The sequence below is a fragment of the Stegostoma tigrinum genome, chromosome 23 (assembly GCF_030684315.1).
Source record: "Stegostoma tigrinum isolate sSteTig4 chromosome 23, sSteTig4.hap1, whole genome shotgun sequence".
In the NCBI taxonomy this organism is placed as follows: Eukaryota; Metazoa; Chordata; class Chondrichthyes; order Orectolobiformes; family Stegostomatidae; genus Stegostoma; species Stegostoma tigrinum.
This window is the reverse complement of record NC_081376.1, coordinates 47995619-48012177: the sequence shown is the minus strand read 5'-3', so window position 1 is coordinate 48012177 and position 16559 is coordinate 47995619. Positions and strand designations below refer to the sequence as shown.

Sequence of the window (16559 nt, the reverse complement as noted above, 5' to 3'; positions counted from 1 at the left end):
AGAGTGACCGTTCTGGATATCAGATGAGCAGTTGGACAGCATGTGGAAACTGACTGTTTTCGGGAGCTGCGGCACATAGTTGAGAAATAGAAGGAGCCAAGGATGTATCCTTGAGCAACACCAGAGATAATGTCATAGGAGCGGGAAGTGAATCTATTTCACCTGATGCGCTGGCTGCAGCTGGATAGCCAACAGTGCAGCTGGACAACGATAGAGAGGAGTTCAAAGAGGATAGAGTAATCAATCGAGTCCACGATTGCAGACAAGCCAGCAAAGAGTCATGGGTCACCTTTCATTTTGCAGTCACAAAGAAGGTCCTTTGTGCCTTCAAAGTTACAATTTAGTTAATGTTAGTAAGCTAAGTGTATAATGTATTTTCTTGAGTCTTATTTTTATGAATATTGGGCTTATTGTAACCAGGTACAGTTTCAGAAGTTTACATATCCACTAAAATGACAAAGGGGTAAAAATGAGTAAAATGGTCCATTGATTACACCAGTTGGAACAAATGGGTGTGGTATTCAGTTAAAACTTTGACTATCAAGTAATGAATGTTCAACTCACTGCTGGTCTGAGTCTGCCCTGGCTTTCTTAAGCAAGTTGAAGGGCTTCCTGTGAGGCACAGTTGAGTATATATGTATCTCCCTCTATAGCCTACAAAAAATTTTGAAAGAACTGCAGATGCTGTAAATCAGGAAACAGAACGGGAATTGCAGAAAAGCTTAGCAGGTCTGGCAGCATCTGCGAAGTAAGTTCTGAGGAAGGGTCACCGGACCCGAAACGTTAACTCTGTTTTTTTCCTTCACATATGCTGCCAGACCTGCTGAACTTTTCCAGCAATTTCTGTTTCGTTCCCTTGGTAGCCTGTCAGGTTAGGTGACAATTCAGTAGAAAACACTAGAGCTTCACCCTTTCTTCTGGTCAGGCATTCCAGGTTGCATTCTCTGAAAGTGAAATACTGGAAATCCGAAAATTTGAACAGAAAGTGCTGGATGTGCTTTACAGGCCAGGCAGCATCTCTGTATAGATAAACAGAGTTAATATTGTGGGTCAGTCTCATACTGCCTGATCACCTGAGTATTTCCAGATTTATCGTGTCTGAATTCCAGTAGTTGCAGATTTTGGTCCTTTGATCAACATCAGAACCTTGTCATAGGGAGAAAGCTGATTGCAAATTCATTCTCAAGTTGTTTAGAAGTTCTAGAACTTCCATGCTTTACCTACATTTGAGTCTGAATGTATCTAGAATAAAACTACACCAGTTACACAAGTGATCAGCTTCATTCCTCGTGCTTTGACTTTTCCTGCACATCTTGCAGCATTTGGACTCTTTGCTTGTCTTTACAAGATTTTCAAAATAGTGCAGAGATTTTCTGTTGTATGACTGTGTCCTTATTGTTTATACTTCTGTTGGCGCCATTGCCTTGAAACACAGACTGAGAGAATTATTTTCTGCTGTTAACAAAGATGCAAGCCCCTAAAGACGTTTAGTTCTTATTGTTTAAGGTTTCAAGAGGATTTGTTTGTCTTTTGATGTAATGTTAATCTGGCTGAAACTGATTTGCCTGTGTTGATACAGCACCATTTAGTTCGCTACTTAGAGCTGTAACTTTCCAGTTTTTCCCTTGACTCTCATGATATTTACATCTACCTGTTTGGCTTTGTTTTTCAGAACCGTAACCCATCTGTGGCTGTGTACTACACAAATCGTGCCCTGTGTTACGTGAAGATGCAGCAGTTTGATAAGGCAGTGGCAGATTGTAAACATGCACTGGAGTTGGACAGCCAGTCTGTTAAAGCCCACTTCTTCCTGGGACAATGCCAACTGGAAATGGAGAACTATGATGAAGCTATTGGCAACCTGCAGAGAGGTCAGGGGTCAAACTTTTCACCTTCATAAGCAGTGGTGTTAATTGAGTTTAATAGATCTAATCTCTATGGACGTACTGACAAGATCTATTAGCCTTTGCAAGTGCAGCATCTGAGTGATTGTGGAGGCAGATTAAACCCCTGTTGAGAGCTGATCATTTGATGTAAATCAGTATCCTTGGCCTTGCAATAATTTTATTGGTATTTATGTTTTTAAAGAAGCTTCCTAGACGTTTAGATGCAATGATATTAATAATGACCTTTGAAAGCAGTAACTGTTTCCTCACATTTGGCTTTGCACAAATGTAAGAGTGTATAGTTATTATCCATTTATTAGCCACTCTCAGATCAGCATGCTCGTGGGATCAGCCCCAGGTCCTGTCATTTTTTTCTCTTCTCACTATCCTTGGTCAACCGATTGTGGTACATAGGAGTGGTATCCACATAGTTTATTAACCATGGAAACTCTGTGCCTCTATCCTTTCCCGATAACCTTAATCGAAGTGAGATCTTCGGACCTCAGTTCTGTTTTCGGTTGATGTAAACCAGAAGACCATAATAAGGCATTCAGTCCATCACTTCTGTTCTGCAATTGAGTGCAATCGTAGCTGATCTGATAGTCCTTCATTCCATTTCCTACCTTTGCCTCATAACCCTTGATTCCCTTCCTGATCAAAAATCTGTCTTTCTTAGCGTTGAGTATAGTTCATGAACCAGCCTCAACAGCCCTCTGCGATAAAGAATTCCACAAATGCACTACTCTCTGAGAGAAGAAATTCCTCCTCATCTCTGGGATAAATGTGTGACCCCTTATTCTGAGATTATGCCCTCCAGTCCTACACTGTCCTACAATGGCCAAGAATCTTGTTTGTGTCAATAAGGTTGCCTCTCATTCTTCTAAACTCCAACAAATAAAGGCCTAGTCTACTCAACCTGTCCTCATCAGACTGTGTCTCCATATGGGGTATCACCCTAGTAAGTATAATCAATTAGTTGCGTGAGCAGGGTTATGGATATGATGTTGTGGAATGAAATGATTTCTCATTAAAAACAAGAAACCAGACAGCATTAAACAACTAAGCCAGTGCTTCAACTCAGCGCACGATCATGTTAGAAGATGGTGAATCCCATTGAAATCATCTTCTATAATGTTGCTCTGGGTTGAAGCACTGATTTAGTTGTATTCGTACTGTTTAATTTCTTATTAGTGGGGAATTATTTCACTCCACAGCATACTGTCTATGTCCTTGTTTAGCACAGCTAGTTGACCCTTCAAGGGAATTGAATGCCAATTTTTCAGCATTTCAAAGATTAAATGTAGTACTGGACAGGGTTAGGTACAGGATAGGGCCCTTTGTGCTCTATCTGGCCAATGTGCACATTCTCAGAAGATCAACCCTAATATGGTGTCCTGGCAATTTTTATAAGAACCACACAACTCTACTAGATAGGTCAGATTTATGTTATGGTTAAATGCTTAATGGGAACAAAGTTGAAACCCCTTTCATGTAATTTCACATAAAGACCTGCTAGCTGTGCTTGAAGAGATAGGAATAATCTATCGGATTGATAGTTGAGGGCAGGAAAATAATAAAAATTAATCAACTAGCCACTGCAGGTGTTTTCGAAACCACCCTTCGCAGGTCCTAAAATATGTCACTCAGCAATGTGACCAAGTCAAATGTTGCATAATTCCCTGATTAGTTGGAAAACAGTTTCACAGACCAGTCTTCCACCATGCAACTTTGCCTGGTTTGGAATGATGTGTGGAAGCCATGTTGGTTTTAAAAAAAATAAATTAGGCAAGTATTTAGACAAATACTGAAGCATGGGAATGCACAGAAACATGTAACAAAACAGAAGTAAACATTTCTAATGAGGCAACTTTGGAAACTTTAACATTATTCTCAGTGTAATGGAATGTTATCTTCCATTGTGTGTAAACTGTAGGTTTAAATTTAGGGACCAGGCTAAGTAGTGCAAGTGGTTTAAGGGTTAAATTTCTTGTCTCTAAGTCCTTTATCACCATCAGTTGGGTGCTCTGAACAGGCTGCCATAGTCCTATTTATGTCAAGACCCTGGTGTCACAATCTGGTCTTGACAAATGAGCCACATCATTGTGGAGCAGGTGAAGGACTGTACCAAATACTTTTCTTTAAGTATGCCAGTATACACGTGTGTATGAAGGTGTTTCTTATTGAAATGTTTCATGGCCATATGAAAGTACAAGTAGTGAATATAAAAGAGGAAAAACTGAGCAACTATTTTGCAAGGATTCAATCTGCGAGACAACTGTTCGGTTTTAATTTTTAAAAAAAGTACTGAGTTGATGCTGTTGTAAATTCTGCTCCTGAGATTTTAAAGGGATTGTATTGTGATCTTTAACAGGTTTCTTTATTATTGAAAAGTGAAGAGAGATAGTGGATTAAGCCACAGTTAATTTTGAAGACTATTTACAATTATTGTTATGAAGAGAACAAATTCTTTAATTTAGAGAGATTGTGGAGAAATAGCAAGAAGCATAACAGATGTAATTTAATGTGGCTAAATGTGAGGATATTTACTTTGGTAACAGGCACAAAGTGCAGAGTATTTCTTCAATGATGAGAGATTGGAAAGTGTAGATATCCAAAGCAGCCTAACTGGCTTTGTTCATAAATCGCTGAAAGCTAGAATGCCGATGCTAAAAGCAGTTAGGAGGGTAAATGGTATATTTGCTTTAATTGCAAAAGGAGTTGAACACAGGAGCAAAGGACTCTTACTTTAATCATGTGGAACATGGAGAAACTGCACCTGGAGTATCATGTACAGTTGTGTCCCCTTGCCAGAGGAAGGATATACCTGCCTTAGAGTGCAAGTAGATATTGATGAGACTGATTTCTGGGATTATGAGGGGAGGCTGAGATTACTGTGTTCCTTGGACTTCAGAGGAATGAGAGGTGGGTGACCTGTTGGAAATGTAAAAGAATCTTAAAATGTTATACATTGTCAATGCAGAAAGGAGGTTTATTTGGGCTGTGGGATCTAGGACCAGGAGACACAGTCTCAAAATAAAGGGCAAGCTCTTTCGCACTGAGTTGAGGAATTTCTTCAGTTGTGGCAGTCGATCTTTGGAATTCTGTACCTCAGAGGGATGTGGAAACTCAGTCATTGAGTAAGTTTAAGCCAGAGATTGATCGGTTTCTTGTTCTTTCTATTGACATCAGGGATAGAAGGATAGCACAACAATATGGTATCAAGGTAGGCCATCAACCAAGATCTAGCCTGACAGAGCCAGTATGACTGGCTGGAAGGCCTGCTCTAGCTTCTGTGTTAAGTTGGTGTGTGGGGACGTGGCGCATAATGGAAAAGGTCAGAAAACTTTTACCATCCTTTTGACTGCAGCTTGCATTGCGAGGACAGCTTTTCAGCTGCATTAATTTAAAATAAAATGCTTCCTTTCCAATAATGAACAATGATAATGCCATACGTGGCATTTTCTGACAGTTCTAACTGTGGTCTTGACATAGCTAGTTCTCGGGTATGAAAAATGTAATGTCTGTTTAGCATGGCAGCCCTTATTAGAGTCCTGCTCAATATTGGGAAGCAGGGGTAATTTTTTGCCTTCTATTTTTATAGCTTTTATACAAACTCCCTTTTTCCAGCTTATAATTTAGCAAAAGAACAAAGGCTGAATTTTGGGGATGATATACCAAGTGCCCTGAGGATGGCAAAGAAAAAGCGTTGGAACAGCATTGAAGATAAAAGAATTCAACAGGAAAATGACCTCCACGACTACCTCACCAAACTGATCCTCTCAGAAAAGGAAAGGTATGCAGCGATTAGTTTTGAGTGCATCCATTTGCAGAGTCAAATAAATGGACTTCATTTCAAAAAACTTTGAAAAGGTATGCTTAATTTTATGCTTGTCAAAGTTAGGGATATAGCCAAGAAGGCAAAGTTATCATGGAACATTTTTGCCACCTACTGTTAGGTATCTGCGCACTCAGGGCAAAATAGTTAGGGTGAGGTAATGGCCGAATGGTATCATCACTAAGTTATTAGTCCAGAAACCCAAAGAATATTTTGGGATCCCAGCTTTGAATCCTGCCACAACAAATGGTGCAATTTGAATTCAGTAAAAATGTCAAAAGTGTTGGCAAAGACCTGTAGCTCCTATTGTGGATGAGGCTGTTGACTTGCTCGTGAGCTGGCTTGTTTTTGTTTGGACATTTTGTCACTATGCGAGGTGACATCATCAGTGGAGCCTCAGATGAAGCGATGTTATTCTACTCCACTTGGAATTTATACTGTCTGGTCTGTTATGTGAGTCATTTCCAGTTTTGACCTGTATGCGTTCATATATGGGGTTCAATTCTGTATGTTGATTGAAGAATGGGTAGGAATTCCTGTGCGTGTCTGTGTTTGGCTTAGGCTGCTATGGTTACCTTGTCCCAGTTGAACTGATGGCCTTCATTGTCTGAGTGCACTGGTACTGAGGAGAGTTATTCATACCATTTAGCTGCTAGTTGATGTTCCTGTATTCTGATGGTTGGTTTCCTTCCTGTCTTTTTGATGTAACGTTTTGATGTAATGTGGCAGTTGTTGCATGGTATTTTGCAAACCACGTTGGTTCTGCATGTCATGGGAATGGGGTCTTTAATCCTTGCAAGTGTTTGGCTGTGGGCTTGTGGGCCACCATGATTCGTAGTGGTCTTAGGAATTTGGTGTCAGTTCCAATATGCTCCTGATGCACTGCAGTGTGGCCAGTGTGTTAGGGCGTACTGTGTCCTCCTGTTATCGTTTGTTATGTAGGCATCTCTACTTAATATCTGTACCATCGTAGCCCAAGCCAAACATAGATATGCAAGGGAATTCTGAGAGGCATCGTTCTCCACGTACTTCAATAAACATATATAATTGCACCCCATATATAAACCCATACATATCAAAACTGGAAATGACAGTACTCACCATATTGGACCGGACAGTATAAATTCCAAGTGCAGGAGAATAACATCGCTGCATCCGAGGCTACACTGATGATGTCACCCAGCATGGTGACAAAACGTCTGACAAAAACAAGCCAGCTCTGCAAGCAAGTCAGCAACCTCAAAAATATCTTAAATTAAGAATCAACTGATGACCATTCATCCACTGCATTGTCAGAAGTAAAAACAGAAATTGCTGGAAAACTCTGCAGGTCTATCCATGGGAGAAAGCAGAATTAACATCTCCGGTCCAGTAACCTCCTTCAGAACCTGTCTAACTCATTCTGATGAAGGTCTGGATCGGAGACATTAACTGCTTTCTCTCCCCACAGATGCTGCCAGACCTAACTTTTTACAGCTATTTCTGTTCTTGTTTTTTTAATCTCCAGCATCTGCAGTTTGTTTTTTTTATTTTGTCTTTGATCAGACCTAGCAACAGAATAATACTACCAACACAATCTGCAGAATCCCACTGAGCCATTACCACCAAGCTCGGGGATTAGCCCTGGTTCGGTGGAGCGTGCAGGAGGGCATTCCAGGAGCAGCACCAGGCATACTTACGAAAAAGAGGTGCCAAATGGGTGAAGCTAACAAACATGACTTCTTGAGTGCCAAATAGCATAAAAACCAAGTGAGTGACAGAGCTAGGTAATGCCACAAACAATGGATCAGATCTAAGCTCTGCAGCCATGCTGTGTCCAGTCGTGAATGGTGGTGGACAATTAAACAGCTCACTGCAGGCAGAGGCTCCACAAATATTCCCATACTCAATGATGGAAGAGCCCAGCACATCAGTGTAAAAGATAAGGCTGATACGTTCACAGCAATCTTGAGCCTGAAGTGCCAAGTGGATTATTGTCATCTCAACCTTTGCCAGTAGTTTTCTGCATCACAGATGCCAGCGTTTAGCCAATTTGCTTTACTCCACATGGTACCAAGAAATGGTTGGAGACGCTGGATACTGTAAAGGCTATGGGCCCTGACAACATTCCAGGAATAGTGCTCCAGAATGTGTTGTTCCCGTAGCCAAGCTGTTCCAGTACAGATACCACACTGACATCTACCCAACAATGTGGAAAATTGCCCAGTTACGTCCTGCACACAAAAAACAGGACAAATCTAACCTGGCCAATTACCATCCCATCAGTCTACTCTCAATCATCAGTAAATTGGTGGAAGGTGTCTTCAAGAGTGCTATCAAGCAGCACCTGCTCAGCAATAACCTGCTGAGTGACACCCAGTTTGGGTTCTGCCAGGGCCACTCCACTCAGCTCCTTACCTCTTGCAGCTTTGATTCAAACATGGACAAAAGAGCTGAACTCCAGAGATGAGATCAGAGTGATGGCCCTTGATATCAAGCCTGCATTTGACTGAGTGTAGCTTTGAGGAGACCTAGCAAAACTGAAATTAGGGGGCAAAATCTCTGCTGGCTGGCACAATAGGAAGAAGGCTGTGGCTGTTAGAGGTTAGTCATTTCAGCTGCAGGAGTTCCTCAGAGTAGTGTCCCGGGCCCAACCATCTTCAGCTGCTTCACCAATGACCTTCCCTGTCTAATAAGGTCAGAAGTAGGGATGTTTGCCGATGATTGCACAATATTCTACACCATTCACAGCTCCTCAGATACTGAAACAGTCCATGTTCAAATGCAACAAGTTCTGGGCAATATTCAGACTTGGGTTGACATATAGCAAGTAACATTCACTTCACACAAATGCCAGGCAATGACCACCACCTTTAGGAGTCAACCAAACCATTACCCCTTGACATTCAATGGTGCTACCATCACTGAATCCCCTGCTATCAACGTCCTGGGGGTTGCCATTGACATTGCCCACATATAAACATAGTAGTTACAAGGACAGGTCAGAGGCCACGAATGCTGTAGCAAGCAACTCATCTCCTGACTCCCCAAAGCCTGTCCTCCAACCACAAGGCAGAAGTCAGGAGTGTGATGGAATATTCCCCACTTGCATGGATGTGTTCTGCTCCAGCAACACTGAAGAAGCTTGACACCATTCAGGTCAAAGCAGCCCGTTTGATTGGCACTATATCCAGAAGCATCAACTCCCTCCAGCACCAATATTTAGTGGCTGCAGTCTGTACTACCTACAAGATACCCTACAGAAATTAACCAAAAATCCTCAGGCAGCACCTTCCAAACGCTGCAGCCACTTCTGTTGGGAAGGACGAGAGCAGCAGATGCATGGGAACACCACCATCTTCCAGATCCCCACCAAGCCACATACCATCCTGACTTGGAAATATCTCACTGTTCCTTTACTGTCACTAGGTCAAAATGATACAATTCCTTTGTAACATTGCCTGCGCCATGGAAAAGGTTCCTTTACTCTGATGTGTAATATTAACTCCAAAATAATACATTGTGACAATTCCATCTTATCCCAGTATTTTTGATGACTTTCAGTTGCTCTTGCCATTGATTCACGCTGGTTCAGGTCCTGCTATGGTAGATGTTGGAATTTGATTTCAATAAAAAAAATTGGAATTAAGAATCTAACAATGACCGTAAATCCATTGTTGATTGTTGGAAAAACCCGTCTGGTTCACTACTGCTGTTTGGGGAAGGAAACTGCCATCCTTACCTCGTCTGGACTACATGTGACTCCAGACCCACAGCAATGTGGTTGACTCTTAACTGCCCCTAGGCAATTAGGGATGGGCAATATGTCCACATCCCGTTAATGAAATAAATAGGTTCTTGTCTAGAAAATCAGGGGTTAAAGGTATATGAGTGAGCCGCATTAAGTACGGAATAAGTGTTTAAGAAAAGAATACATTCTGCAGGTGGTTATTGGTGGTGTTGCATTAGAAAATCTGCATCTATGGCGTGCCGCTAACATTACCTACAGTTAATGGAAATACCAATCTCTGGAATCACAACTTGCATATGGTTCGAGAGATAGTAGGAACTGCCGATACTGGAGCATCTGAAATAACAGTGTGAAGCTGGATCAACAGCCTTCCTGCTCCTCTGATGCTGCTTGGCCTGCTGTGTTCGTATTGCATATAGTTAGTTCATTTTGTAATTTGATTTGCACATTTGGAGTATAGGTCTTATTTACCATGCCTGTGTGAATTCAGGTACACTCTAGATGTATGTTCCATTTGGATTTTCTAATGTTTCAGTTTGATTGTCTTCCCCTCCTGTTCTGACATTAATTTCACACGTTGCTTACAGTCTTACTTTTAAGCACCATGAATTGTTGTAAAGAATGAGCGTGCGTTTGTAGAGTATGTTTTGATGCAGGTAAAACAGCCCCCTAATCACTTTGTCTATTATCAGACAAAAATGGAAGATATGAGGTATGCTAACAAAAAATGCCTTCTAAGAAGTAATGAAGATGTTGAAGGTTTGGGAAATGAGTTAGAAAGCATTGGACCGAGATAATTAAAGGCAAGCTACTGAAAGTGTTAGAATTTCAGGCAGAATACACAAGGCAATATATTTTGAGAGATGGGTCAGGCAGAGACATCCTGATTTACTGAAAGGGAAATCATGTTTGATTAATCCAGTCGGTTACGGTGCTTAAAGAAGTTAGTTGAGAAGGGTGAAGTCATAGAGTAGTTAAACCTAGAAGATTACCTTCCAATGCTAAAACCTGTACCTTACTTGATTAGTAAGGGGATCAAAGGTTACAGGGAGAAGTGAAGAGAATGGCATTGAAAAAAATATCGACCATGATCAAATGGCTGAACAGACTTGTTGGGCCGAATGATCTAATTCTGTTCCTGTATCTTATAGTGTATCCAATCCTATACTGTGCCAGGTAAAGAGGAAAGATTTCACAGTTAATGATGGACAAAGTGACACCTTCTCTGATCTCTTTAAAGGAGTAGTTTTTTTGTTTTTGAAAATGGGATCTTACATCTTCATAGGTTCAGCCTTAGCCTAGACACAAGGGTGCGCGCTGTTTAAGGCCTGGTGATCCAGGCATCTGTGGCATGTGGCAGCTTAGATTGTGTGAATACCTTTGTAGAGCTTTATTGTCAGTTGTGGGCAGAAGCTTTGCTGCCTTTACAAACTCTTATAGGATCCCCAGAGTAAATTCAGGGCCAGGAGTCAGCTTTATCTTTCTAATGTGCTCTTGGTGGCATTATGGAAGGTTGTGCAGGAAAGAACCTGAATCTTTGGCTTCTCTGGTTTAGAACCCATCAAAATTAAAACAGCTCTGCTGCTCTGATGACAGGAAATACTCTTACAATCGGATACAGTGACGGATTCTAGTCCTGAGAGAATTGTTGGGACACTCTTTCTACTATTCTACTTTCTACTTACTACTTTCCTTTCAATTCGTAGGGAAGTGGAACAATGTAAACGGAAACACTATGAAGAGAACATGGATGATTCCCGAACACGAATGGAAATCGCAAAGATAGAAGCCAGACACGTAAGGCCTATTTTCTTCGTTGTGAATGTTTTACGATTTGGGCTCAAGCTATAATGTAGATCTACAATCTTTGGTCTTCGTGAATCCAGTGAAAGAATATTTTAGTTCATAGTTAAAATAATTTTGAGTCGTTTCTTACCAAGAATCAGATCACTTCAATGCAGGTTATTTCTTTTCAGAATTCACTTTACATTGGAAAATAGTGAATGTGACTTCACTATTTCAGAAGGGGAGGAGACAGGAAACCACAGGCTAATTAGCTTAACATCTGTCATTGGAAATCTATTATGAGAAAGGTTTTAGTGGGGCATCTCTTTCGCTGTGCTCTCTGATTCAAGGTCATCTTTCCTGCCTGCATCTCTCTCACTGTACTTTATGGTTCATGTTCACCCTGTGTGCCTCCATCTCTTGTACTGTGTTCTCTGGTTCATGTTCACAATTTCTAATTGACTACATTTCTTTTGCTGTGTGGTTCATGTTCTTAATGCCAACCTGCACCCCTCTCACAGTGCTGTCTAGTTCATGTTCACACTGCCTGCCTGCATCTCTATCACATATCTCTCTCTCTCTCCAGTTAATTGTCACACTACCTGCTTGCAGTCAGGCAGAGACATCCTGATTTACTAAAAGGGAAATCATGTTTGATTAATCTATTGGAGTTGTTTAAGGAAGTAACCAGCAACTTGGCTGAAGGGGATGTGCTGAATTTAGATTTCCAGAAAAGTGTTTGATAATGTGCCTCACCCAAGATTACTATGCCAGATTAAAAACTCAAGATGTAGGGGACAACGTAACAAAATGAGTAAAGGATTGGTCAATAACACGAGTGTTGCAGAGATCAGTAGTGGGGCCTCAATTATTTGCAATTTGTTCAATTACTTGCATAAAGGGACTGCATGTATGGTTGCTAAATTTGCTGATGATCCCAAGGAATATAAGAAGATAAGTTGTAAAGAGAATATGGGGAGACTGCAGAGGACTATGAATAAGCTAAATGAGTAGCCAAAAAATTACCAAAAGGAGTATAATGTAGATGATTGTGAACTTGTTGACTTCGGCAAGAAGAGGAAAAACAGCATTAATAAAGAGAGGTTGCAGAACTGAGTTACAGTAGGATCTGGGTGTCCTGGTAAATGAGTGAGTGTCCAGCAAGTGATCAGTAAAATGCAATGTGGTTATTTGTGGCTTGGGAGTCCTACAGAACATTGGTGAGACCACATCTGGAGAACAGTATATAGTTTTAATCTCCTTTATTTAAGCAAGGATATAAATGCATTAGAAACAATTCAGAGAAGGTTCACTCAACTGACACTTGGAAGAGGCTATCCTTTTAGGAAGGATCAGCTAGGCTGGGTTTGTATCCATTGTATCCATAAGAAAGTGCTCTTATTGAAACATAAGATCCTGATGGATGATGCAAGGATCTTTCCTCGGCAGGGGTAGACTAGAACTAGGGCTTGCAGTTTAATAATATGAGGCCTCCCATTTAAGATAGAAGTGAGGAGAATTATTTTTTCGGAGGGTCATGAGTCTTTGGAGCTCTTTTTCTCATTGAATCACCTTTTACAAATTAGTACTATTTAGTCATTATATGTTGCTGTGACATATGTTCTGACACTACTATTTGATATATTTTGGATCAAGATGGGGGCTGAGTAGGACTCCTGTGCCAAAGCTCATTCGCTCCGACAGCTTTTCGTTTTCTTTCCCTTCTTCGACACACTTTTTTTTCTTGTACACTACTTAACTTGTCTTGAGCTTGGATGACATTGATAGCGGTGAGAATGGGCCCAGAGTGTGGATCTCTGATGGTCTCGAGCTGGGCCTGGAGCAGACGTACTGTGGACCTTGTAGGCCCAGGGTGTGGACTTTGATTGGGCCCAGCGCGGATGACAGTGAGCCCCTACTTACTTTTCCGGAGCAAGCACGCGACCTGGAATCGGCGGCTGCTATTGTTGGCAAAGGTAGCGTTGGCGAGGTAGGCCCAGCAACAAAAGCTGGCTTCTGGAGATCAGCAGCTTCATTGTCGGTTGGGGTCTGATGCTGGCGGTGGCTGAAGGATATGACAGCAATGTCGATTGAAGTGGGGCCAGCGGTGAGAGACGTGACTCTAACGTTGGTTAGCCCAACGCAGGAGGCAGCGAGGCAGTGATGGAGGAGTATCGGCCCAGCAGCAAAGACGCAGCTGAGGATCAGCAACCTTGATGTTGCTTGGATCTGGTGTAGATGTCAGTGCAGGTGTCGTTGACCACGATGAGCTGGCTCAGGACTGATAGACTGTTCGAACTGGATCTCTCCCCCCCCCCCCCCCCCCCGCCTTTTTACCTTACTGTTAAATTATTCAAAATGGCACCATCTTGAGGTGGCAAATAAATGTTGCTCACTGTAATTCTTTTGTATTTTTACTGTAATACACATGTGACAAATTCAAAATCACATTTGTTTTCCAGCTAAAGTGTGAAATAAAATCTCATTGCGGTGAAGGCTGGATCAGAGAATATTTTTCAGCCAGGGATAGAGAGATTCTTGATTCATAAGGGAATTAGAGGTTACGGGTATTAGGTAGAAATGTGGATTTGAGTCCATAATCAGATCAGCCGTCATTTCAGTGAAAGATGGAGCAGGCTTATGGGGCTGCATGTTTTGCTCCTAATTTGTTTGTCCCTATGCTTCATAGCTGGAGAAGTTATAAACTAATTTATTTTAATAAATAAGAAATTTCAATTTAGTTATTCAACCATGTTTTCCTTGGGTTATGGCTTGGTTCTGTGTCAGCATATTATCTGCCATGAACAGTCTGTCTCAGACCCAAGTCTGAATTGTAAGCACAGCAAACTGCTCTTCAGAAAATATGTATTATTGTTCATAATCATAATAATAGCATATTTAGTTAATTTAATGCAGGCTGAATCAGCATTTAATTTTATTTACTAATAAAAGTAATAGGACCAAAATATGAGTGGGATACTTTGATAAGACTGGAATCTGTCTCAAAAGTGTTATTATTTTCAGCATCTCAGTTGAGAATGAAGCAGCTTTTTCTTGATGAATGAAAGACGTTTTCAGATGTTCTTTGGTAATTTGAATACTGTCTTAAGCTGTATTTCCTGAGATTCCTCCCTTTATTCATTTAATGGAATGTGGGCGCTACTGGCTAGGCAGCATTTATTGCCCAGAGGGCGGTTCAGAGTCAGCCACATAGTGGAAGTGTCACAGTGAGGTATGACCAGGTAAGGATAGCAGTGTTCTTCCCTAAAGGGCGTTAGTGAACCAGATGGGTATTCCCAATAATCAGCAATAGATTCATGGTCATCATTAGATTCTTAATTCCAGATATTTTATGAAATTCACATTCCACTATCTGCCATGGCAGGATTTGAACCTGGATGCCCAGAATGTTATCTGGGTGTCTGGATTAACAGTCCAGCAATAATACCACTCAACCACTGCCTCCACATTTAGATGTTACACTTGGGCTTCTAGTGTTGCTAGCACTTCTGCTCGAACTGAGACATTTGTCCATTATCCTTTTTAGTATAAAGATGTTTATTAAGAGAAGTTAAGCTAACTGCATGAAATCTTGGCAGGCAGTGGAATAATGGTGAGTAATGGACATTTTCCTAATTTTATCAAAATAAGTAGCAATAAGAAAATATTCATTACAAAGAAAGTGCTGGAAAATTAAGCTAGTCAGGCAGTATTCATGGAAAGAGAAACAGAGTTAATGTTTCTAGTTCAATGACATCTTCAGACCCTGAGGTCAATATCAGTATCGTGAATACTGCATTCATCAGTACTTTAATTTATGATACTTCATCAAAGGGAATCCACTTTGCTAACTAATTTGTTTTTTGCATATACCTGGCTAATGACAAAGCAGTTTTCATTTTAAATTCTTTTTATTTAAACTAATAGAAAAGCAAAGATAAAATTATTACTTTTGATCTGTGTGTACAACTATTAATGGAGTTGAAGAATGAACAATTGGCATTTATCTCTGGCCTTTCAAGAACTCAGGATTTCCCAAAGCCTTTTACAGTAATGTAAACACTGTTTTCATGTTGACATGGCATGGCCAAAACATTAGAATCTTTATTGTATTGTTAGTAATTAAAATAACTCAGCCTTTAAAGAACTGATCTTTATTTATAGCTGTTATTTTATAGCAATTCTGCATTTACTGTTGGAAGATGTGATCTTTTTGAACTTAAAATACTTTTATTCTTGTTTTATTTTGGCTTTTGTGCTTCAGGTTATGCTCCTCGGTAGCCCTTGACACTCTGCTTCTCAGTGAATGTTTTGACTTGCTCTGATATGTTGTAACATGGCTGGGATAACAAACAAAAAAAACCATTTATGACTGTTTGAGGCACTAGATCCAATGCCACCATTGGAACCTCCCTGCTCTTGAAAGGCAGCAGACCCTCACTGCAGTGAGATCTTGTTCACCATCTAAAGTCTGAAGTAAATATAATAAATGGTAAAGTGATAGAACAAATGTCAGCACAACATTCAGTGATCAAACGCTGCCTTTTTTTTAAAGACAATACAGTTTGCATCTCTTTTGATAAAGCTATGTTAAAATTGTTCTTTTAGGTAGTGCTTCTTTTAAATCATTTTCCCTTGTTGACTACAGCAATTATCTGATATCCTCTCAGGCGCTCTCCTCAAAGACGTAGGTCGTTGTCAATGACTGAATTCAAAAAAAAAGCTTGGAAATGCTCTGAAACAGTAACTGGTTCAAGATAGTTTCAAGATAGTGCCAGAGTGTCGTAACCTTTTGCACTCAACATACCAAAAACACTTTTTTTGCAATGTTTTTATATACGTGTGATGAATTTAAATCTGAAATAGCCTTTAAATGCCGTCTACCTACCCTGAATTCCTTCAAATCCCATTCTTTGCGTCCACATTATCTAAATGATTGTGTAATTGGCATTATTTTAGTACAAAATGCTCACTTTCAGTTATTTGTTGTTAACTGTTGGCATGCAGTCAATCACATAGGCGTATTATGCCAGTTATTTGTCTCCTCCCTTAAGCAAACTGTTTGGTAACCAATTGAGTGATTGTTATAAAATGTTGACCCCCACATAACGATTTCTGATGAATCTGAATTTTGCTTTTGTTTTTTGTGACAACCTAAAACTAAAATCACGTATTGTTTTGTAGTGTTTCATTTCATCCACCTCCTGATTGGCTTCACTTCAAATGATCTGACCTTCACCTAATATCTCTTTTAGAAAAGAGTCATCATTTGAATAAATAAATGCTACTAATGTCCGTGGATAAAAGAAAGTATGCCCACTGT

The 16559-nt window shown here is 40.4% G+C and overlaps 1 protein-coding gene across 3 annotated transcripts in view; it reads left to right on the top strand.

Moving 5' to 3' along the window:
- The window catches only part of stub1 (STIP1 homology and U-Box containing protein 1), a 54367-nt gene that overhangs the window by 29349 nt on the left and 8459 nt on the right, over positions 1-16559 (top strand). For all 3 annotated transcript variants that reach the window (XM_048551849.2, XM_059654149.1, XM_048551848.2), the window contains 3 exons: positions 1673-1871; positions 5514-5679; positions 11158-11248. In XM_048551849.2, coding sequence (XP_048407806.1) covers positions 1673-1871; positions 5514-5679; positions 11158-11248 — 456 coding nt within the window. The remainder of the gene's footprint in view (positions 1-1672; positions 1872-5513; positions 5680-11157; positions 11249-16559) is intronic.